We start from the raw sequence: 24,102 nt of genomic DNA, 5'->3' as shown, positions 1-24,102 counted from the left end.
TTTCTCGTTTAGTGGAGCCTCTCTCTGTACAGCACGTGCTGCTTGTAAGTGAACTGGTTGTAGGTTTTCAATGTAACTGTGCTGATGCACCTGCACTACACCACCCACAGTTGCAATGTCCATCCCCACGTATGAAAAACTGCCATGCTCTTCACGACCCACGTGAAATGCAGATTTAAGTACAGGGATGACGTTAGTTACAAAGTGCTCTGAACCTGCCCAAAAAAAATCATCCACATGGCATGCCAGTACTCCTGTCACCTCAGACTGCTCATTCTGCCAATAAAACACTGCAGGATCAACCCGTGACATTTTACCACCACTGTTCAGCATGAGTTCTTTGACCTTGTTGTACCAGTAGAGAGAAGCGTCTGCAAGTCCATACACACATTTCTTTAGTTTCCACAATGCATTGTCCACGCCTGCTTCTGGTGGAGGACGAATGTAAATGTCTCTTGAGAGTTCCATTCCCTGCAAAAAGGCAGACTTAATATCCATAGAATTTACTTTCCACTTGTTTTGACAAATAACAGCTAACAGCAGCCTGAGTGACTCTGATGCACATGTGGGAGAATCTTTTTGTAATTCATGATTATTGACTTCTTCAAATCCTCTCGCCACAAGGCGAGCTTTGGGAACAATACCATTAGAAGTCTCCTTCAACGTACAGACCCATCTAGTAGAAATACATTTCTGACCCCTGTCTGTGACCTCTTCGTAAACATTATTATTTTGCCAGTTTTCAATCTCTTGCTGTTTAGCAGCATCAAAAGAGATGTCTTTGGTAATGAGTACATCAGCATCGGTGTTATCACATTCAGTGAGAAGATCATCAACTTGTGACATGTCTAAAGCTTCTTTTTGACCCTCGCTGCCATTTGGTTCAAGATACTGCACATTGTACCAGTTTTTATATTGCCCTTTTGCTTTTCCTGCTCTGCTTAAAACTCTGGCAGTGTGCTTAGTACCATCATCTCTGTTTGTAAACGTCACTGTCTGACCTATTCTCAGTTTGACACCAGTGAAACCCACTGTATTAGTAGCATCACTCTCTGTCTCATTACTTTGTCTCATGTCTTCTCTATCATCTGTTTCTGTGTTTTCAGGGATTTGCACGTCTCCATTAACACTCATTTCATCATCTGAATTCTCTGACACATCCGTGTGTATTACATTTTCCTTTTCTTTACTATTTTCAGGAATATCAGGTAGTCCAGGTTTATCCTCATCCTGTGCATTGACTTTATTCAGCCTGGATTGGTGTACTCTGACAAGAATCCCACCATGTCTGATAAACACTACAGAGCCATCCTGACCGATAACTACAGCAGGGCCTTTCCACTCTGTACTGTCAGCTCGTTTGTAGTACACTCTGTCTCCTGTCTCATACTTTTCATCTGTAGGCCTGAGCTGCTTTCGTAAAGCTCTTCTTATTCTTTCTGAGCATTCCACCTCCGTGAATGCTCTTCTGGAAGCATGCAATGCTGCTAGGTGCTGTCCTACTCTAGTACTCATAGAAGTGCTCTCTAGAGCAGGCAGTTTATCAACCAAAACTGAGGGAAGATTAGGACTGTGACCAAACACAAGCTGGTGTGGACTATAACCATGCACATTGATCATACTGTTTTTGGCCATTAGAGCCCAGTCTAGAGCAGTCTGCCAGCCACACCCGTTTTCCCTTTTCACCTTCAGGAGGATCTCAGTCAGTGTCATGTTGTGTCTCTCCAGCAGCCCGTTGCTCCAAGGACTGTATCCCGCTGTAGTCTTCATCTCAGTGTTGAATTTTTCTGCCATCTCTCTCATCTCCTCGTTGTTGAACTCGCCACCGTTGTCTGTGTATATTCGTTTGGGGGCACCATGAACACTTATCCACGAGTGAATGAAGGAGTTGACGATCTCCGAGGCTTTCTTTGTTCTCACAATGTTTCCAGCACTGAAGCGTGTGAAGTGGTCGATGATGTGGAGGTACCATACGCCAGGTTCCAGCTCATGTAGATCCATTGCCACCGTCTCATTGTACTCTGAGGCTAAAGGCAAACCAACAGCAGGCCTGGGCTTGGTCCTGCTATATCTTTGACATACCTCACAGTCACGGATGATCTCTTGCAGAATAACTGGACAGTCTTTGTCAGTATTTCCAGAGCTGAGGATGAGCCTCTGCAGCCGGTCTGCGGAGGCGTGGCCAAACTGCTTGTGGAGCTTCAGGAGAACTTTACGCTTCTCTTTTGTAGACATCTCTGCTGTGACGACAAGGATTTCACTTTCATTGGTGTTCGCTTCAGTATTATCATCTCTAATGTCAACACAATAGTGTCCCGAGCTAGTGAGCTCAAGAGGCACTGGTTGCTTGAACATGACAACTCTGTCATTCTCCATGTCTAAAACAGTTCCTGCTCTCTTTAGAGACATTTTGCTCAGCAGTAAAGGAATATCAACAGGAACAACTTCCGTTTCAATGTGACATTTTGTTTGTCCGATCTTAGCAGGAAGCTTCACCTTTCTGTTGGATTGTACCATCTGACCGTCACCAAATCTGAAAGGTCTGCTGCTTGAAGATTCTGTTTGCAGCAGTTTGTTTATTTGGCTTTGGCTCAGGTCTTTCATGTAACTATCCAGCCACTTCTCACCACAAACTGTACGTGTGCATGCAGTGTCAATGATAGCTGATCCCAGTGATTCAGTTAGAAAGATCTCAGAGTCCGTCATGACTTTTGTAAATAGTGTAATGTTACACTCTTCCACATCTTCTGCTAGCTTTACTTCATTTCTCCGATGAGGACAGTCTTTGGCCCAATGGTACGTGCTCTGACAAATGACGCATTTTGTTCTCTTACCATATTTGTCGAGTGGGTTTGTACCTTGCTGTGGCTGCCGCTGTCTGCTCTGTGACGGGCCGCTGTTCCATCTGAATTTGCCCGATGGCCTCTGCTCCGTGAAAAACGCCGCATCTTGAGTCTCGCTGCCGCCGCTTGCTCCACTGGTTTTTCCTCCGAAAATCCGCTTCAGCGCTGACTTCATGGATGCGAATGTCAGATCCGTGCACGCTGTAAGTGCTAGCTGCCTACTCTTCTCCTCGAGACAAGCCGTGTCCAGGAGTTTAAACGCTAACACAGCGTCAGGCAGGGTCATGTTGTATTTCTTCATGCGGTTGTATCTTTGCTCAAAGTCTATAATGTAGTCCGTCATGGACACCGCACTGTCTTTGGAAATCGAGTCGAAATGAGAGTATGCTTCATAAGCCCGGTCTTTTTCTTCTCTCAAGAATATCGCGTCCAGCTTAGCTAGCAAGGTTTCCATACCGTCATCTTTGTTTAGATCGTTCGCGGGTATTTCCATAGCGGTCTCTCTGGCTCGCCCCTCGAGCCCCAGCACCACCGCGAGTGCCTGCTTCTTCTTTTCTAAGTCCGTAACAAGTCTCCACATACTAACTTCATTTTTCCAGCACTCGTATGGTCGAGCTTCATCAAGCTTAGGCGGTACTCTGTAGTTGGAAACCATCCTCTGCTACCATTGAAAATAGCCAAAAATACAACGAAGTTCCACAGAAAGTTTTTTTATTACTCCACACACTCTATTCTCCCGCAAAAACCACAGAAGAAACAACAAGTCTCGCCGACTCACGCGATAATACATTCTTGTAGACTCTCGCGATAATACATTCACTCGCACATGAAGTTAACAAGCAGATTCAGTTGTAAGGTCCACCCAATTGGCCCAACGACGGTCTGCAATGGTGTGGCTGAAAGTTGCCTGTGCATTCTGTCATTTGAAAGAAATTTCAAAGTAATTTTATTCCCATTAAACTTTGATCTGATCACAACCTCAAATTTACGTTGAAACGCGAATAGATTTTTGGCCATTTATTACACGGTTCTGTGGAATATTTGATTCTGATTGGTTAATCGCGCCATCTAGCGGTATGTTATTCCCAGACAAGACAGTTCTGATCACCCTGCCAGGGTTTATTCTGAGATAACAACCGGCTGGATGTGCATTATCCCTTACTTACTGTATATAACCATTTATTTAGACTTTTGATTATTCAATTTAACTCTTGACGTAACGTAATCTACTAAAGTTAATCATTTAAAAGTAAGTCACAATAAGTCACTACAGAATCGCGCTGAGCCTTTTGCAACATTTCTTTAAATACTCAGACAAAGACAAAACAAAACATCCTCCAAATGAGGGAATTAACTAATAAATATTTATCAAGGTCCCAGACCTGGGTAGACTACACCTTACTGGGTACAGAAGGTAATTAGCATGATAGACCTTGGAAAAGGGCTCATCCTTCACAGTAAGCAAAGTAGCTCTAAAATTTTAAAACCTTGAGTACCATTTGGGTTACTAATATTGGGATAAGTCCATTGTACCAGTTGCACTGAGACACTTTAAATGATACCAAACATGTATAGTGCTTTATGGTAATTGTTCACATTAAACCATATAGATTTTTGGGTGAGTTTCAGTTGATCAGGGTGATCTCAGTATGTGGAGAAAAGAAAGAGGGGAAGAGAGATTGAAGGGAAAGAAATGCAGATAAGACAATACTGAGGTGTGATATGTTATAAAATGTTAATTTCCAGAAAAGTCCTTTGTTTTCTCAGAGAGTAGCCCTCTCTGAGTCCAGACAGCTCAGTACCAGCATTACACAATCTTCAATGGCAACCCGTTTCACAGTCTAGGAGCTGCAACAGAAAAAGCACAATCACCATTGCATGTCAGACAAAATCAAGGAACAGTAAAACAGAGCAGGTCTGGTGAATAAACAGACTTTAGAGGTTTATAAAAAACTAATTTCACAAAATAACAAATGCTGTAAAATATACTAACTAAATGACACACAATCCTGTTTCTGATATACAATTTTTTTATGACGTTGTTATAAACAGCATTCTCCAGACAATAGTAAGGTGCATCCATGCCTATGTTTCCCAACATCTCTCTCCCAGTGAGGGAGACATTGAACACAAAACTCATGGGTTGGACTCTATGCAGGGAGAATTGGAGCCTGAGCAATGGACTGAGGACCTTGACAATAGGGGCCCAGTGAATCAGAGTCACTACACACTTCAAGGCAGGTGTGTTGGAAGTAAATTCTGCAGGAAGTTGGCCTTTCAGAAGCAGGATTGGAAACCCTTGCTCCAGATCATCATATTGCATCTAAAGTTCATGGCTAAACCTTTTTCAGAATATCCCCTGCAGGCCCATACAGGAAGTGATCCCAATGAGCTGCCATCAGGAAACCATCAAGGTGTAAATTCAGTGGAGTAATGCAAAACTGTACACTCTCCCATTTGGAGTGAAACTAAATAATATGCCACCGAACTACTGAGATCAAACCCCCAGAGAACACTTTGGAGGCAGTGCAGCAAGGGAACATGACCTCCCAGATGGACATGGCCCATGACCAGGGTGATGATATACGTCTTTGGAAGAGAAGTTGGCTGGCAGACAGTCGCTTTAAAGAAAGCAAGCAGCTTGACTGTATGCCAAACAGATCAGCACCAGACCAAAAAGCTACCCCTTAAGATGGTCTCAAATATGTTCTCACCACATTATTTTTCAATGTCCAGCAGTCTGTGATTGAGCTTTGTTTTTCATCAGACTTTTCACTTCCTACGTATGTTCCTCGAGGTCTTGCCCTCCCTGGCTGTAATTATTTTTGTTGGTACATATTTTTTGTACATATTCTGGAGGTTGATGGCTGTCCACTGTTTGGGGATTTTGAGGAAATAGGTCATGCTGACTTGACAGTCTTGCTCTTAGATTGCGTAGTGTAAAGTTTCTAAGATCTAAGAGATTTCTTTCTTTATTAAAGATTATTTTGGGAAAGTTAACTGGCACTACTTTATGGATCTATTGCTTGGAAACCACTTTTGTTGAACTGTGAGTTACTTTTGTTACCGGGTTACATTTATTATTCAGACTTTATGATATGCTGTTTACATTTGAATTTGAATTTGGACATTTACCCTCTGAAAGATATTCCCTAATGTCTTGCCCTGTCTTTGTCTGTTTCTTTTGTTTCTTGTATTTTATCTACAAAGTCAGATACCATACCATCTGCAACCACAGACTGCCATACATCCACCTACGGTTGCTGCTATGATGGTGTGACGGCAGCTGGTGGTACTCATGGGGAGGGGTGCTTGAACACCCCCACCGATAGTAAGTCACAATATAGACAAAGTGATCATCTCTTTAATTTTTAAAATGTAATTAATTAAGAAAACTATACAAGGGCGGATTAGAACCAAGAACCTTAGAACAAAAATTCTACCACCAGACTTTTAGGACACACGAACATTAAATGAGGATCTATGTATTTTTTTAATTTTCGTAGGCTCTCGGTACTAACAATATATTGGGTTACAATAGATGTAAGGATGAAACTATCACATTAAACATGAGTTCTATGTCCCCCCCCCACCACCACCACCACCCCCACCCCACCCACACACCCACACACACACACACACACACACACACACACACACTCCTGTCCCACCCACTTTTTAAAACAAAGTTTCGCCAATGGTTGAAGTCAAGACCAGCTCAGTTGAGTCTGAGGCAAGATCAAGACCAGAACAAAGGAAAGTCCAAGACCAACATCATGAAAATATGAGCAAGACCAAGACATTGAAATACTCAAAGCCAAGGAACTCTTCTGGTCTTGGTCCTGACTTGGACTTGAATGACCTAGTTGGACCTCAACACTGGTGTTTGAGGAAAGTTACTGACCTATCAAACGTTTTTAGAACAGATTATTGTCATATTGCATATGTCTTTTACCCCTCTGCCCCTCAGCACAGCGTTCTCTGTCTTGTGACCTACCCCATATGGTTGGGCCATGCGATCAGTGGGCGTCCCGTTACTACTATGACCGCTCTGCCTCACAATGCGTGCACTTCTGGTATGGTGGCTGCCATGGCAACAGCAACAACTTCGCCTCGGAGGAGGAATGCCAGAAGATGTGCCTGAGATCGGAGCTAAGCCAGCGGGACCAGGCGCATGTCTTGCAGCACAGTGGACGTCGCTTCCCTGCACGTATCAATCTCAGTTCTAGCGGTGCGACCCATGGGCACCGGGCTCACCGACTGGCCCACAGTGCCATGCAGCAGAGCAGCCCAGCTGCCAGGTAAGATTATCCAACTTGCCCTGGATCACTCTACTCCTCTCCCAGGCCCAATCCCAAGCCCCTGCAAGTTCTCTTTTGCTGTCTGCCCTTCACACCCTGCTGAAGAGCCAAGAGAGGAGCCCGCAGGACATGCACAGAGACTTACATAGGCGTGTTAAATGCATATGCTTTTTTAGTGAGCATTGCTTCACTAACAGCAGTTCAGCATATGTACACACAGGATCCAAAATTAACTTCAATCTGCCAGTGGTGAGTGAGAATATCGTATATATTCTTGATGGTCATGAAGCTGATTTTTTTATTTGGTGGCTTAATGTGAGGAATATTCCATACATGTGGCATCATTTGGAGTAGTGGAGATAAAGAAAAACTTGAAGCATCCTAGATAAATGTATGACAATTAAACTTCAATATTTGTATGTCTTTGATTGGAATCACTCCACACGCAATCAGCGAGTATTATACTATCATTCATAAAGTTCGACTTTAACCAGGTGTGATGTTAAGTTTCTAAAAAGTCACTGGCCAACTAGAAAGTTTTTGTTACCGGAGTTAATTTTGGACCCTATGTACACACTCATAACATTATCTAAAACACATTTGTCTGGCAATTCTAATGCAGTGTAATGTCATTTGATGTATTATGACTTGCCTCACGCTTCTTAATCATACTAATCTACTGCATCAACATACGCTCTCCCTATAGAAGTTGACAGCCCTCACTGTGATGTGTTGGACAATGCTGTGCTTTCGGGACTGGTTTGTTTGCCCTGACTCAGACTGTTAACCTCCTTTCTCTGATGCTTTTAGTTTTGTTTAGTTACTTTTAGTTTACCTCCCCTTCCCATCCCCAGGTCTGTGTGTGGTACATGATTTCATTAGTGTGATTAATAAAATCTGCTGTGGGGTCCCAGTCATCCTTGACTATCTCTCTGTGTCTCTCCCAAATCCTGCCCTTACAAATTAGCTGTATGTTGATACAAGTAGACTGTAAATGTGTGAAACAGAATGTTGTAGAGTAGAACACCTCACCTTTAAGGCCCTGATATACTTACGATGGAGTTCTTTGTGGTTCTTTGCTTAGGGGTAAAAAGAAGCTTGAAATTCCTACTGCACACTTTCCTCTCAAAATTACAAAATATACATAAACAAAAATGACATTGGTGAGAAAACAGCAGTTAAGAAAGCATCTGATCATAGCGATGTGGATTTGTTTGCACCAGCTCTGCAATACAGATCTCCAGTAAAGTCACATCACATTTATTACAGGGCACTTTATATAATAGACTGCTTTAAAGCAGCAACTTTACAGTATAAAATCAGTGTTGTTTTAAATTAGTATTACAACTTATGTTTCTACTATAAAACAGCTCTCCAGTGTGCTCATGTTTTTACTTGCATCTGACCTTGACGAACTGAACAGAAGAAATTAACTGGTGAAGGTTTACACCTCAAAGAAGGCGGAGTCTCAGAGCCACACCCACCTATTATATGTTTACCAGCCAGAGCAAACTTTTCCAGAGAGTTTCCATTGGCAAGCTGCTCTGAACTCCTGAAACAAACTCAAAACGAACTTCATTTTGGCCTGATTTTGTTCGAAATGACGTCATGCAAGTTGCAAGTAAATCGGGGCCTTTATGCTTGCTGTGATTTCGCCAAGCGTTCATGGATCAACATCCTTGTTGGTCCTGGAACAAAATTCCAATCAACCAATCAGATTTAGGGGTGACGTTGGGGCCTGATCAACTTGCTCATCAACCAAATAATTTCCTCTGAATGTTCCAGGGCCAACAATACATGTTGAACTGTTGACTGCATTTTATTTATTTCCCCATCCTAATGCTAACACCAAGTCCTAAATATAATAAAGCATCACGTAAAAAAGTACATTTCTTCCATGTTATAAGTAATTCTAGTCATCATGTTTACGTCCCTGAAGAGCACTTCCACAAGGCAACACCATTGATTTCATTTCACAAAGGCTATTGGTGAAGTAGTCAAATGGTTCAAACAATGACTGTGAGGAAGTAATTTTGTTGTTTCTGACCATCTTATCCTGAGAGTCTAAAACTTGATGCAACTTACAAAAAACCTTACTCCGGCTTTTAAAACCTTAATTTTCTCGTCTGTTTGTATTTTTATGCATTTAAAAAAAAAACACTAAGCAGTATAAATGAAACAAGGCACAAAAACTGTTTTGCCACAAAAAATAATTTTGCTGTCGCTCTAACTGAAACGTTTTTTTTTTTTTTTTTGCTCCTAACTGAGAGTAAGGACAGAAGATATAGGGGCCATTTAAACGATAATGTTTTCAACTAAAAACTGAATTTTTTTAATGAATTTTGGCCATTCGTTTACATAATGGTGTTTTGGGGGCCTGAAAACGCAAACTTTTGAAACAGGTTTCAAAGGGCAAGTTTTTGAAAATTATACCATTATCGTCTCCATGTAAACTACAAAAACATGAATTATTGAAAACAGTGACTTCATGCATATGTGTATTATGTGTTCAGTCTATAGGCGCTTAGTGTTTCTTTACAAAGTGACATTGCCACCTACTGGCCTGGCAGCAGAATTCAGCGTTTTTAATAGTTTACGCAGATCTGTGTGAACGGGGTGAGTGGTTAATTTTTAGGTGTTGATCCTTTCCATCTGTATAGGTTGGAAACTGTTTGAGTTCTCCAGCCTCTTCCTGTGGTCTCGTTTGATTGAATTGTCAGCATGCTGGACTGGTGTTGTTCTTTTGGGATCCTGTATTCCAGCTGTTGCCCGGTCAAGGCTGATCTTTATGCTTGCTGTGGTGACTGCAACAAATGCTTTGCTGTTCCCAATAGTACAGCATAAAGTCATATGTTCTCTTCTCTTCTCTTCTCTTCTCTTCTCTTCTCTTCTCTTCTCTTCTCTTCTCTTTCTTTCTTTCTTTCTTTCTTTCTTTCTTTCTTTCTTTCTTTCTTTCTTTCTTTCTGCATGTCTATCTGTCTCTACCCCATCACTTCTGTCTCTGTTCCCTCCATTCTCTGTTTCTGTACCTGTGTCTTTTTCCTCTTGCTCTCTGTACTCATTTACTTCAGTTGGACAGCTGTAGGTGTGAGTATAGACAAGACGGATCCCTCCACGGTGGAGGGGCTGGTTGGTCAGCAGGTAGTATTGCCCTGCAGGGTGACCCCACGGCCCTCCTCCACTGTGGTTGTCGAGTGGAGACGCGACGGTGTCCTAGTTGACCTCGCCAGGTGAGTACCTGCATCATTTAATATTTAAGCAGCTTGTAAACACTATAAAAAATTTAAATAACCTGTTAAACATGAAAGTATTGTGCAATCATTTAAGATAATTTCTGCTTAAATAGAACGTTTTTGCAAATGTCACATACAGTGCTGGGTAGTAATTAATTACATGTAATCTGGATTACATAATCAGGTCCCAAAAAATAAGTAATTGTAACCAGATTATATTAAGTTTTAAAATGCTCAATCAGATTACAGTTACTTTTTTATTGATTACATTATTATATTTTGATATGTAGCTGTGAAATACTATGTCTTCATCATATCCAGTGATCTTCACTATTGTTTCTTAAATATGGTCAAAAAATATTTAAAACCTGGAAGACCTTGGCCGTTTATTGCCATTGCTTCCCAAACTTGGAACCCCCAATTTTTTTGTCAGCCGAACCCGTTTGTTCTAAGATATTTACTTTAAGTACCGCTGAGATACTAATATTATCAAGGTTACTTTCAGGGCAAATAAGCCAATGCGTATATGCTGAAGTTTTGTTTGGAAAATGTTTTAGTTTACAACTTGTAATCCTGGTTCCCTGAAAAGGGAACGAGACGCTGTGTTGGAAGTTTACGGTGCAATCACATGTGAAATGTACCTAGACCAAACAATGACAGCTTCTGATAGGACTAAGCTAGGCAATCACAGGCACGTCGGAAGTATGGCAGGGTGACGCAGCATCTCATTCCCTCTTCAGGGAACCATGATTACAGTCATAACCTGAGACGTTCCCTTTCAAAGAAGTTTACGACGCTATGGGAACATTTATACCCACTCCGCTGTACTGACAAGTGCCTGTCTTGTGTGAAATCAAGCAAGCACAACTTAGACAGAAACATCTGGGACCTGGGAACCCTGTGGACATACACATCTAATGTCCTGACTGGGCATAGCAGATTCAACTTCTCCTAGTCCGACGTCCGAAAGGCAAGCCTGCAGAATGCCTGCAACACAGTAGATCTTGCCACATTAGTGGGAACATTGGGAACATAACCTTGTCTAGGGTGAAGGAAGGCCTTCACCATGCCTGATGCAAACTCCAAACACAGAGGGGATACTGACAAGGTTTGCAAGTCTCCTATTCTCTTAAGAGACGTGATAGCAAGAGGAAACAAAGCTTTCAGAGTTAGACATTTTTCTGGAACCTCTTCAATAGGCTCAAAGGGAGCCGCTGATAGGCCTTCCAAGACCATGGCCAAATCCCAGGCCGGCACCCTCTTGTAAGTGGGCCTCAGCCTCAAAGTACCTCAGATGAAACGAGATATCAATTGGTCTCTCCCCAAAGACACACCACCTAAAGCAGTGTGGTAAGCATCCATGACCTCCACATACACCTTTAAAGGCGAGTGGGGATAACCCTGCAGAGAACCGATCCTGCAGGAACTCCATCACTGTACCAACCGGGCAGTTAACTAGGTCCAGCTGACGATTCCCGCACCATGAAGTTTATACTTTCCACTTCAGGGCGCATACAGTTACCTCGTGGATGGAGCTCTGGAGTGGGGAATGATCTCAACAATCTTGGTTAAGAGATATGAGTTGGGCCCCCTCAGAGGCCACACCCACAGCTTCCATAACTCTAGGCGAGGGTGAAGGATTAAGCCTCTTGCCTGAGACAGAAGATCCAGAGGAACCACACTCGGGTCGGCCAAAATTGGGCTATTAGCAAGAGACGGGTCCTGTCCTGGCAAACTTTCTCTAGAACTCCCGGGAGCAGAGCAATCGGGGGAAATGCATACAGACGCAGCCTTGGCCACGTCTGCACCATGGCATCCAGCCCCAGCGAAGCTGCATGCATTAGAGAGAACCGTAGCAGACAGTGTGTTGTTTCTTGCGATGCAAATACATCCATTTCCGTTTGGCCAAATCTTTTCCATATGAGATCCATCACTTTGGGGTGGAGTCTCCACTCCTGCCTCGACAGGATGTCTGCTCCCTGATTTCGGTGCCCAGGGATATGTGCTTCTCTCTGGGAGATCCTCAGGGCAAGTGGAAACGACCGCAGACCCCTGATGATTTATGTTGGCGACCACCGATGTATTGTCTGTCTGGACAAGAAAGTGCCAGAAAAACAGCCATCATCTCCAGGCAGTTTATGTGCCAGGAGAGATGATGACCCCTCCACAGACCTAGAATCGAGGGACCCTCTAGGATTACCCAGCATGTGAGAGAAGCATCTGTCGTAAGCATTTTGCGATGACAAAGTGCTCCCAGCACAGGACCCTGGGACAAGAACCAGAGCTTCTTCCATATAATCAAGGTACGAAGGCATCTGCGCATAACATTAATTGTGCAGAACAGGTTGCCCCTCTGGGAAAACCCCCCATCTTGAGCCACCACTGTAAGGGTCTCATGTACAGCAGGCCAAACGTTGGACACTGCTGCCTTCTAACCCAACAGTCTTTGGAACTGCTTGACAGTGCGTGACTGGCCTAGCTTTAACTCGGTCATGGCTCCCAGGATTTAATCGATACAAGCAGGGGACAGATGTGCCTGCATCGTCACCGAATCCCATAGTACGCCTGGGAAGGTGGTTCTCTGTGCTGGAGATAGAACACTCTTCTTGGCGTTCAGCCTTAGACTTTCATGTGGGCGAGAATGACGAGTGAGCTAATATCAACCAATCGTCAATATAGTTTTGCACACGAAAGCCCCGGAGTTGCAGATAAGCCAGTGCAGCATCCCCACATTTTGTGAAAGTATGGGGTGGCCATGCTTGGTTAAAAGGAAGAACCCAAAACTGGTATGTTTCACCCCCGAAAGCAAACCTGAGGAACTTCCTGTCTTGTGGAAGGATGGATACATGGAAGTATGCATCCTTGAGATCTATCGTGACAAACTAGTCCTCAGACCTGATTTGAGTCACGATTTGCTTCAAAGTCAACATTCTTGAACTTGAGCTTCTTGACTGAGTGATTTAGATGGCGCAGATTTAGAATCGGACACAACCCCCTATCCTTATTTGTAACGATGAAAAACCAAGATTCTTTCTCTGTAGAGAAATAAGTTCTAAAATAAGTGCTGACTGACTCTGATCACGGCCGGGTGTTCTCCGAGTCCGATCGACTCTGGTATTACACACAATCTTAAACAGACCCGGGACCCAAAGTAATAGATTGGGACCCGACCCGGACCAGCTGACCATTTAAAATATAGACCCGAACCCGTACAGGTCCCGGGTTGGATCCCGGGTCCTCGGGTCTCGGGTGTTCCGTGTAGACCTCTATGTAGGTGCTCATGTAGTGAGGTCAGGGAGTAACACACGATTTAAATGACTGTTTGCTCGCCATTTTTAATATATATAGTGCTCTTTGGACAGACAATACTAAATATGACAGACAGTTTCACACAGAACGCTTGCTGAAGGCACAGAAGCTGACTTTGTTTGGTCTGGGTGCGCTTTATAGCTTCCTGGTCAAGACGTCAACTGCCTATGACACGCCTTCATTCCATTGGACACGTGCTTCAAGGCGTTCCCATAGTTTCAAAAATTCAGACGCAACGTGAGTTCCCTTGAAAGGGAACATGTAATGCACATATAATCGACTATGAGAGTAGGATTACAATGTTTATATAAACAAAACTTTCAGAATCTGCTATCAGATTGGATTCATTCGGATTGAAGACTGTAGCTCAACTACACACAAACCTGTAGTAGCTTGCTTAAAACTGTGCATTGATAATTTAGGCATCAGCAGCAGTCAGATGGCTCTCTGTTGGTGGGTCCCATCACATTGCAGGACTCTGGATGGTTTCTGTGTGTGGCCACAAAAGACCGTGAGAGAGATCACCGCTACATTTACCTGTCTGTCTCAGGTTAGCTCTATCCAATCTGTTTATTTACTTACTTATCATTTATACTTCATTTGATGCTTGCAACCGTCACTATAACTATAAATCGCAGGGTCAATGATTTAAACAAACCCTTGAACTATTAATCATTAATGGTGAGAGTGCTATTACTTTTTCTTAGCTTTTGTCTTACTGGATAACATTTTACCTGGTGTCTGATAATATAATAGATAATAACATCTTTTGACACAATACAACAACAACACAATAGATTTTTTTTTTTCTTACACAAGGAATATTTTCTTTCACTACCAAATACAGGAACATCCCAAAATGGTGCAGGAATATCAGAGGTGGATTCTTCACAATCTTTCACATCACATTCATCTTCCAGGTACAAGACATCAATCATTAAATGACACACTGTTGGTGCAATTATGCAGAACATATTCTCAATCATACTTACATTGCTCATCATGGCCCTTGTTTTGTTTTTTCAGGTTCAACATTGACCATTCGTCACTGGTTGAGGCTCGAGCAGGTCAGACAGCCAAACTGCAGTGCACAGTGCTGCCGGTCTCTGCCATGCATGCGGTCACCATTCACTGGAGCAGAGCTGGACAGCCACTCAACTCACTCAGGTATCTTCATCTTCATTTCTGTTCAAAGCCGTCTAAAGCAGCATCCTACCCTCCTTATGGAACCTTATAAGTGAATGACTTGGAACGCTAAAATTATGAAGCTGCTCTCTGTGTCATACAAATAGCAAAGTGCACAAGAGACTCTGTTCATAATCGGCTCTAATAGATTCCGCTGTTATCATATTAATTAGCTTAAAAACTACAAAGAACACCCAAATATATATATGTTTTAATAAAAATAAAAATAAAACAACACTGCAATAATTTGCATTTCAATTAGTACGATTAATATACTGTTAGAGTTTTTGTTAATACCTTTAATTAGTTAATTGATTAATTGAATTTATTGAATTAATGAACTAAATTTATATTTTCTGTTTTCTTTTCAATTTAAGTAACATTTTTAGTAATTTTGTTGTTTTGTCATTTTTATAATTTTTTTTATTCAAACTATAGTTTAACTTAGTTTTAATTATTTAATTATCAACTTGATATAAAGTAAGTGTACGTTTTTTAGTTTGGATTTTATTTCAGTTAATGTTAATAAAAATGTTTTTTATGGGTTTAGTTTTAGTTAAAGATAATAACCCTGATAATTTGTGGTATTCAAGGAAATGCATTATCAACTTTTTTCACTGCAGTGCATTCTGGGATTTCCTTCTCTGTGGTCACTTATTATTCTGTGACATCTAATGAGACGTTGAGTGTTGTCTCCTAATGCAGGCATTCTCAACACTCTGATGGCACGTTAATGATTAACCAGCTGACGTCAGATGATTCAGGGGTTTACACCTGCACAGTCACGGACACCCAGAAGTTTGAAGAACGTCAAATCCAGCTCAGGGTTTTTGGTGTGTTTTATATTCTCTATTTTTGTGTATTTGAATAATAAGCACAATATTAGGGCTGCATGATTTGGAGGAAAATCTAATTGCAATTTTGATTTAAAATATGATTAAAAAAAAAAAGGTTTGTTGTGATTGTTTGCTGGGCCAGAATTGTATGGTTTTATGTCAACTTGGCTATAAAATAATAATAATTATTATCATTAAAAACATATTTTTGTTATTATTACATAGTTAATATTGTTATTATTTATGTTATTATTTTGTTATTATTATTATTATCATTACTTTTAGTATTTAAGAAAACTAATAAAAATAATTTTATTTTCTAAAATAAAATATCTTAATTTCTTCGTTTTCAAACATTAAACCATTAAACTTTTATTTTGAGGGAAAACCGCAGGAGCCCTTAAAGCTTCTCTTTTGTTGATAAGCACTTCTCATTACAAGTATGTAATGTTTGGTGCATGTTTTGTTCCCAAATGCACATTAAATCGACTGAAACTGTGACTCAAAAGCAGAGGTGGAAAGAGTACTGAAAATTTGTACTCAAGTACAAGTACCGTTACATTGCTGAAATAATACTCAATTACAAGTAAAAGTACTGGTGTCAAAAAAGTAATTAAGTAAAAGTACAAATTACTCTTCTCAAAAACTACTCAGAGTACTAGTTACTAATTACTTTTTAGCTGGCGATAGTTAATGCATTACCAATAAAAATATACAACCAAATCATAGATTTATGTAGAAAATAGCTACTTTTAACACATTTTTACCTTATTGTCGAAGGACATTAATTAGTGGATACTGGAATTTTTTAACTTCAATATGACACCTTGAAATATGTCAATATTCAGTAGGCCTAGCCTATAATTTTTAATACCATCGGGAAAACTACTACATACTAAATATTTTAATATCTACATTTTTGTCCATCCATTTTGTCAAGGCAATCATTATTTTCAAGCATCGAAAAGCACAACACTCATTGTAACAGTAATCTATTTGAATGGAAAAGTTTAATTCAAGTCTTCTGAAGAGACACGTCCACTTTATAAGGTGAGATTTTAATTTAGGCTTTTGTTTACATATTTAAACATTGATCAATAACCATTACAATAATCTAATATTTACTCACTCAGTGTATTTGTCTTTACAATAGGGTAATGTGAACTGTTGCAATAGCTCACACACAGCACAAGGAAGCTTGATTTCAATTCAAACTGAATTTAATTTGCAAAAAGACTAGATTTTTCATAACTTTTGACAGCGTTTAATTCAAGAGCATGGAGAGATTGGAGCTGGACGTCATTTGAGTCTGCAGTGAGAACCACTTGGAGAGATTCGCGATTACATATGATATGACACACAGTCCGAGAGCGCACACTCAATATCCGAGTCCAGTTCATTCGTAGCCTACATTTGAGAGCTCGCGTCCAGTTTTCTGCGATTACATGAATGTGCCCTCGCGTTATAATATTGTTCGTGACATTTGCCATTAAAATATGCCATAGAAACTTGCAGGTATTAATAAAATTATGCGTAATAGGCCTACCTGCAATCCCGCGCTGAGGGGAGGCGGCTGTGTCAAACTCGCTGTCGTTGAGATGAGAGAATGAGAACGCGCAGCTGGTATCGTATTGGTGTATAGGCCAAAATGAGTATTGACAGATATTTCAGTATTGATATGTATCAAAATATAGATATTTTGACAGTACTACTATGTAGTTTGTTGTTCCAAACTTTCAGTCCAGCCATTAATCACTCCTATAGGAGCTCCTCGCCTCCTTCATGATCAGCTCTTCAAAACCTGCTGCGACTGCGGCGGCTTTCATTCAGTCCAAATATCAGGGGTTTTATTGGTCCGTTTACGATCGAATATTTTTATTGGCTACCGAAATGCCATTCAAAGATTTGAATATCAATTCAAATTGTACTCAGTAACGAAATGTGATTTTACAAGTAGCGAAGTAGATTACTTATCTTAATATGTACTTGAGTACAAGTAAAATTACAGATTTAAAAATATACTCAAAAAAGTACAAGTACCCAAAAAACGACTTAATTACAGTAACGTGAGTAGTTGTAATTCGTTACTTCCACCTCTGCTCAAAAGCATTTACTGTGAAACGAGACGCTGAAAACATTGGCAGATCATGAGCTGCTTGTGTGTAAATGAAGTGCTGCGCTTCACTCTGAAACACACAGCGCATGGATTTATTCAGTTAGATCGCAACCTCTCCGATTTAATAAACACACTAATACATATCAAGAGTTTGGTACTATTTTGATCAATGACACAGCCCTTCAACATACTCTCAGTTTCCGGTCTCTGCAGTGTGCTTGTAATGTTTTCCTGTTTCTTTAGGGGACCTCAGGATCACCAAAGCCCCCACAGACACCAATGTGCCGCAGGGCAGCACTGCTCAACTGCCCTGTGTAGTAACAGGAGAAAATGTGAAGGTTGGCTGGTCAAGGTCAGTTCAGAGAACACGGTTTGTATTTAAGTGTGAATAAAGCCTACATTGTACATCCAACATGACAGCGCCTCATCTCTCTGGACAGGAATGGTGTGCCAGTGCGACCCGACGGACTTCGTGTGCACGTGTCGGCAGACGGGACGCTCATACTAAATAATGTCCAGTCGATGGATGAGGGGACGTATACCTGCAATGCTTACACTGGGACGTACTCCGTCAGTGCAGCGGCTGAAGTGCGACTGGCCAAATCCCCTCAACAAGGTCTGTGAAGTGAGGAGAACGAGAGATGACAAAAGCTGCGTTTCCATTACAGATTTGCTCAATACTTTAGCGATATTTTCTAAATGTCGATAAAAAACTACTGCGAAATGACGGCATTTCCATTAACCGGTGTTATGCGACGAAACGTCATTTCCTCTCGCGATAAGTCATTACAAAAATCATGGCGACGGATGTTGGTAGGTTTATGTATATCCCAGCCGCCGCACTAGCCATTATTAATGGAAAGAGACGTAGGTGTGTTATCCAAGCTTTAATGGTAAGGAAAGACCCTTATACTTGTGAGCGGCACATATGAGGAGTTTCTGGGTGTTTCTCCCTCATTTCTGCTTCAAGGTCTTGATAAATTGTGACATTTCTTTGAGGTTTAGGATCCAGTATTCCCATGATACTTTTGTCTTTTATGAGTTTAATAAAGAACTCTGTCTCATCTTTAAAGAGTGATCGACTGTTACGTACGTCAGCTGACCTGTAAACGCCCAAAAACTGTTTCCATTGCAGTTTTGCGAAATATTCCTTTTTCGAAATGCCTGAAAAACCACCTCATGTGAGCGTAAAAACTTGTTTGCAATAAATGGTTTTTGTGTTACTGACGTGTTTCCATTGGGCGTATTTTTAATTCGCAATTTCAATTTCACAATTTGAAGGGTAATGGAAACGCGGCTAAAGAAAAGCTGCTCTGCAAGTTTTCCACATTTGCAGAGTTGCCATAATAAACAGTTGCTATGCGGACATCCTCATCTTATGATCACCTATACTTGTGAATGCATTTTAATTTGTTACATTCTGCGTCTCACTCTCTCTGTAGACTTGGACGGGAGCCAGGTCTTGCCAGCGGACTGTGTGGATCAGCCTGAGTTGGCGAACTGTAAGCTGATAGTGTACGCGCGACTGTGCTCCAACCAGTATTACTCCAGTTTCTGCTGCTCCAGCTGTGCCACATATGCCAGGGACAAAGACAGACCTAGGCAAATCAGATAGGTCACGTGCAATGAATCCAGCAGCCTCATTGGCTCACCTCATGATTTAACATCAGCATCACCGGCTCAGATCAACACTGACCTCAGATCTGCAGCTAGTGTCAGACTGAACTTCACTAAGTCAAACTGATGCATCCAGTATTCCAGCCTCATTCAGATCAGAGTTTATTTATCTTTGTAATATACAGTATCTCTGTGTCCATTTTATTGTGTAACTGTTTTTTGTTTTTAAGAATAAATGAATGTTCAGGATTATTAATACTGTAAACACAGAGATATCAGTCTCTGGAGTTATAGTGTATAGTGGATTAGAATATACTAGCAGTTTAAAGAAAACTGATAACACAACTTTAATAGGAAACCCTTTCATGTACTTTAAATGTGTAGATTGTGTAGATGCACTGAAATTTAGGCAACCTAAAATATTTAGATGAAAATGAGTTTTAAACATGTCAGCTGTGAGAACACTGTGCTGTTTTCTGTTGATCCTTCAACAAAATTTCACCAAACATTATTTGTTGCCCGTCTCCCATCAAATAATCACAGAAAGTGCTGTGCTATGTTACTTGTGATATGAAACAAAGTCTGATCTTTCAAATTGTGTCAAATTTATCATGAAATTCAAACAATAAATGTGGTTTTGGTGCTCTTAATAGATCGCTGTAGCGCCTCAGTTCAGGCGGTATGTGAACCGATCATCTCTTCCTCTTTACTACTAGTTACAGCACCAAATAAATATGAATAAAGGAGTGTTGAAAGATACAGTCCAACTTTAATCATGTCTCATGTAATCACTCAATTAGTGTTTCAACCGCAGAAAGACAACAATAAAACAGCTTGTAAACATTATGTCACGGAACGTCACATTTACCTCAGAAAAGCCATTCAATGACCATCAAATCGATAGTCACTTTGTAAAAAATAAAGAATAAATCAGTTAATTAATAAAGAATTAAAAATAATTCTAGATATATTCACTATATTAAATATTCTTCTTTATATTTTATATTCTGTATATTTTTACTTAATCTGATATATTTTCATTACAGCCACCATTTAAATGTTTATATTTTAACAACGAATTGGAGTAGGCTATAAACATTAATTATATCAATAAAAAAGTTGATATAAAACTGCCATGACAAACTGCAATTTAAATGTTCATGTACAACTCAGTTTATATGTGAGTGTTAATTGTTCAATAAATTTGATTGATTGATTGATTGATTGATTAATTAATTGACTAATAGACAAATTAGAATTTTGGTTTTAAAACTTCAGTTTCAGTGTTTCAGTAAAAAATAATTTAGATGCATCTCTAGTTTGATTTTTGTAAGTAAAGATGAATTGATTTTTGTAAGGAAAATGTGAGTTTAAATTTCTGTTTAAATATCAATGCCAAAAATGTAAAATAAGTGATCCTGACACATAAACCAGTAGGCCTAAAAACCAAAGAAGGGTGATTTTCATTGAAACCTTGTCCTGATTGGGCAGTATGGCTTTGTGCTGCTCACAAACTATGAGAACATGAAATATTGAGTTTATCGTGAGTGACACATGAGAGACACAGGGATTTTCATCTGTCCAACATGAAGGATGTCTCGACAGAAAGCTGGGATTGGTTGGGTTTCCTGTGCAGCTGTTCTCACTACATCCGTCGATAGCTCATTTACTTGTTTGTTTTGATCATTTTGCTATTTAATACCCATGATAACTCTGTTGAATGAAGAAATAAACATTTAGACATTGTAAATACAAAATGTTTGTGGACATGATTATATGTAGATACAGTATGATACTCACACTGAAAAAAATGAGTCTGCCAAGACCCTGTAAGACTCGTGGTTGTAAAATTACAACATCACTTTTAGCTCTTCCAAAACCACATCTACAATTTTTTATTTTTTTTTTAAGACCACATTTACATAGCCAATGGGTCCTATTGTTAAGCCTTGCAATGCCAATCGATAGTAAATGTGTATATAGGTCATGCCACAAGGCCATGAACTCATACAACCTACAAACTTTCCTGGAAGCGCATCTCCTTGTTTCATTGGACTGGATATCTCAACATTGAAGTAAGTAAAAACCCAGAAATATTGTGTTTTGTTGTGATTGTTAGAATGTCTCGTTCATGTAATTCCTTTGTTATTGTGGAATGCATGCATCAAATTAGATTTTTAGCTTGTTATGTCTTTGTTGTAATTTTACAACATTGGGAGAGAATGGTAGTGAAGATAGCACGTGCACCTTGCACATTACACGGAGACATTGCACTTCTCAAATGTTCACATATAGGAGAAATACTTAGAGAAATATAATGTATTTGATGATTCGCAATTTCTAAATGTGTTATTTGTTATAATTTTCAGTTTAGATCAGATTTGAATCATTCTAAATGAATAAATTACTTACGGTTGCAGTGTTTTAAGTCCTTTCAGTACCAGTGTTTGAAATTGTTCCTGTATGTTAGCAGTAAAATATAGTTAACCGGTTTTTTTATCTGGGCTTTGTTTGTTTGCCCAAATATCTGCTTGTTGCAAGGCAGACACTGTTTGTGGAATGCTTTGGAGGATGGTTATTCAAGGACAGGTCATCCCCCCCCCCAAAAAAATATACTTTTTAACCACAATAGGGGTTATGCGGAACGCCCAACGTTCGAACCGGAAAACAGGTATAAACATTTCCGGTTTGCATTACCATACGCATCTGCAGCGGTAGATGATCTCTGAGGTAACTTATTTTGCGCTTTTTTTTAGAATACAATTCTTATTTATGTTTTAATTGAAATGTCACGAATGCTTAAGAATGTCACGAATTTTTTATAAAAAAAATTAAATGCAGTCTTCATTTGATTGTTTTAATCGTCTGCAAGCAAATATAAAAGGTTAAACTACTATGATAGCATACAAGTCAAAACTAACTTACTGATAGTTAGCTAACTCTACATCGGGTGCCATTAGCAAAAGCTACATATACTAACTTACATACCTTCATAATCATGAATAAATGAGGAGGCGTAAAAACTTAAATCCTTTATCTAACGGAGTACTCGAGGCTCTGGAAGTCCGTTTGGCAATACGATGTACATCTGAAATGGATAGAATGGGTAGCTCCTGTAAACACTGGCTATAAAAGGTTGCCATTCCTACGCTGTGTTTAGGTTTACCTCAGTAGCTGACGACCGGAAGTAGTTATATCTGATTTGTAGAACCCGGAAGTATGTTGCGCATAACCCCTTTTTTTTTTTTTTTTTTTTTTTTTTTTGCTGATAACGGGAACATACAAAGAGAAAGTATACATCACATAATATCAATCACAACAATAATAAATGAGACAACCACAAAAAAGAAGAAAGAGAAAAAAAAAAATGAAGAAGAAGAGGGCCATTACATCACATAAAATGTTCACATAAAGAGATCAAAGGTAGTGCAAATCCTAACAGTCCTTATAGCTTTCTTATTAGTAGATACTGAAATCATATTTAAATAATTTTCCAACTCTTTTAAGAAGACAGAGAAGACAGGCTTACAGTTTGTAAATTTGCATTTGTGAATGTAAAATTTGCTCAGGAAAAAGATTAAATTAATAACAAAACAGCTATTTTCGTTTGTGGGGTCTGAGTCAAAATAACCAAATATAATGTTCCTCATATGTATTGAGAAGCCTGGCAAAATTTTACATTTAACAAATATACCAATATCATTCCAGAACTTCTGAGTATAGTGACATGACCAAAATAAGTGAACCACTGTTTCATCAGAATTCAAACAAAAAGAGCATGTTAGCTCAATGTCAGATTTAAATCTTTGTAAAAATTTCTTAACAGGATAGAACCTGTGTATGAGCTTAAAGGAAATTTCCTTCACTTTATTTGTAAGAAAGAATTTCTGTTGTAAAGACCAGATTTTTTTCCAATTAAGGTTAACAAACAAATTATTCCAAAAGGAAATAACAGGTGGAGCAGAAATCAAATCCTTAAGAAATAAAGATCTTATTTTATAGTTTTTAGCTTTCGACTCAGAGAAACAGATTTGACCAACAGAGGTATCACAAGGTTTGGGAAAGGATGCAGTAGATACTGGGGAAACGTAATTACAGTTTTTAAAAAGCATACATAAACCAGAAGGAATAGCTCCCATTACTGTGGCAAATTCTTTTGGGGTTATTGGTATTTGGCAGTAGCGTACCGTGGGGTTTCAGTCAGGGCCTTCACTAACAAGTTTATTTATTAACCGCGTTTCACACAAGCGCGTCATTTAAGTATCTCTTTCTCTGGCAGCGCAAAATCAAACATAGCCTAAATGTCTTGCCCTTGTGGAGGATAAAATTCGCTCTTCAGACCATTTACAAGAAAACTTGAAGATATCGTGTCAGAAAAGAGATCGTATGTCTAATTCCTGCTTAAAATACAGAAGGTTACGTTAATTCAACTTTACTGCATATGGTAATCAAATTGCACTTCCAAAAGTCATACATTTTATTTTAAAATAAAATAAATAAATAAACGAATATACACATTTATTTTAAGTATAATAAAAAAACATAAAAGGCAAAAGCAGATCAGAACATTTCGTGTTTGTGCGGAGAGTGGATCGCGCGAACTGCGCCTTGGAGGCGCCGATGCGATTACTTGCATTTTCCTATAAACAGTGGAAACAACTT

The 24,102-nt window shown here is 39.8% G+C and overlaps 1 protein-coding gene across 4 annotated transcripts in view; it reads left to right on the top strand.

Annotated features, from left to right (window-relative positions):
• The window catches only part of paplna (papilin a, proteoglycan-like sulfated glycoprotein), a 66,793-nt gene extending 46,582 nt beyond the window's left edge, over window positions 1-20,211 (top strand). For all 4 annotated transcript variants that reach the window (XM_084392853.1, XM_084392851.1, XM_084392852.1 and 1 more), the window contains 10 exons: window positions 6,054-6,174; window positions 6,814-7,144; window positions 10,216-10,374; window positions 14,109-14,236; window positions 14,534-14,606; window positions 14,713-14,853; window positions 15,577-15,704; window positions 18,067-18,175; window positions 18,264-18,439; window positions 19,266-20,211. In XM_084392853.1, the coding sequence (XP_084248979.1) occupies window positions 6,054-6,174; window positions 6,814-7,144; window positions 10,216-10,374; window positions 14,109-14,236; window positions 14,534-14,606; window positions 14,713-14,853; window positions 15,577-15,704; window positions 18,067-18,175; window positions 18,264-18,439; window positions 19,266-19,438 (1,539 nt within the window). In that variant the 3' untranslated portion in view covers window positions 19,439-20,211. The remainder of the gene's footprint in view (window positions 1-6,053; window positions 6,175-6,813; window positions 7,145-10,215; window positions 10,375-14,108; window positions 14,237-14,533; window positions 14,607-14,712; window positions 14,854-15,576; window positions 15,705-18,066; window positions 18,176-18,263; window positions 18,440-19,265) is intronic.
• Window positions 20,212-24,102: the final 3,891 nt, after the last annotated feature.

Source organism: Rutilus rutilus (genome assembly GCF_951802725.1).
Source record: "Rutilus rutilus genome assembly, chromosome: 21".
NCBI classification, from domain to species: domain Eukaryota; kingdom Metazoa; phylum Chordata; class Actinopteri; order Cypriniformes; family Leuciscidae; genus Rutilus; species Rutilus rutilus.
This window is presented reverse-complemented; position numbering and strand designations above follow the sequence as displayed.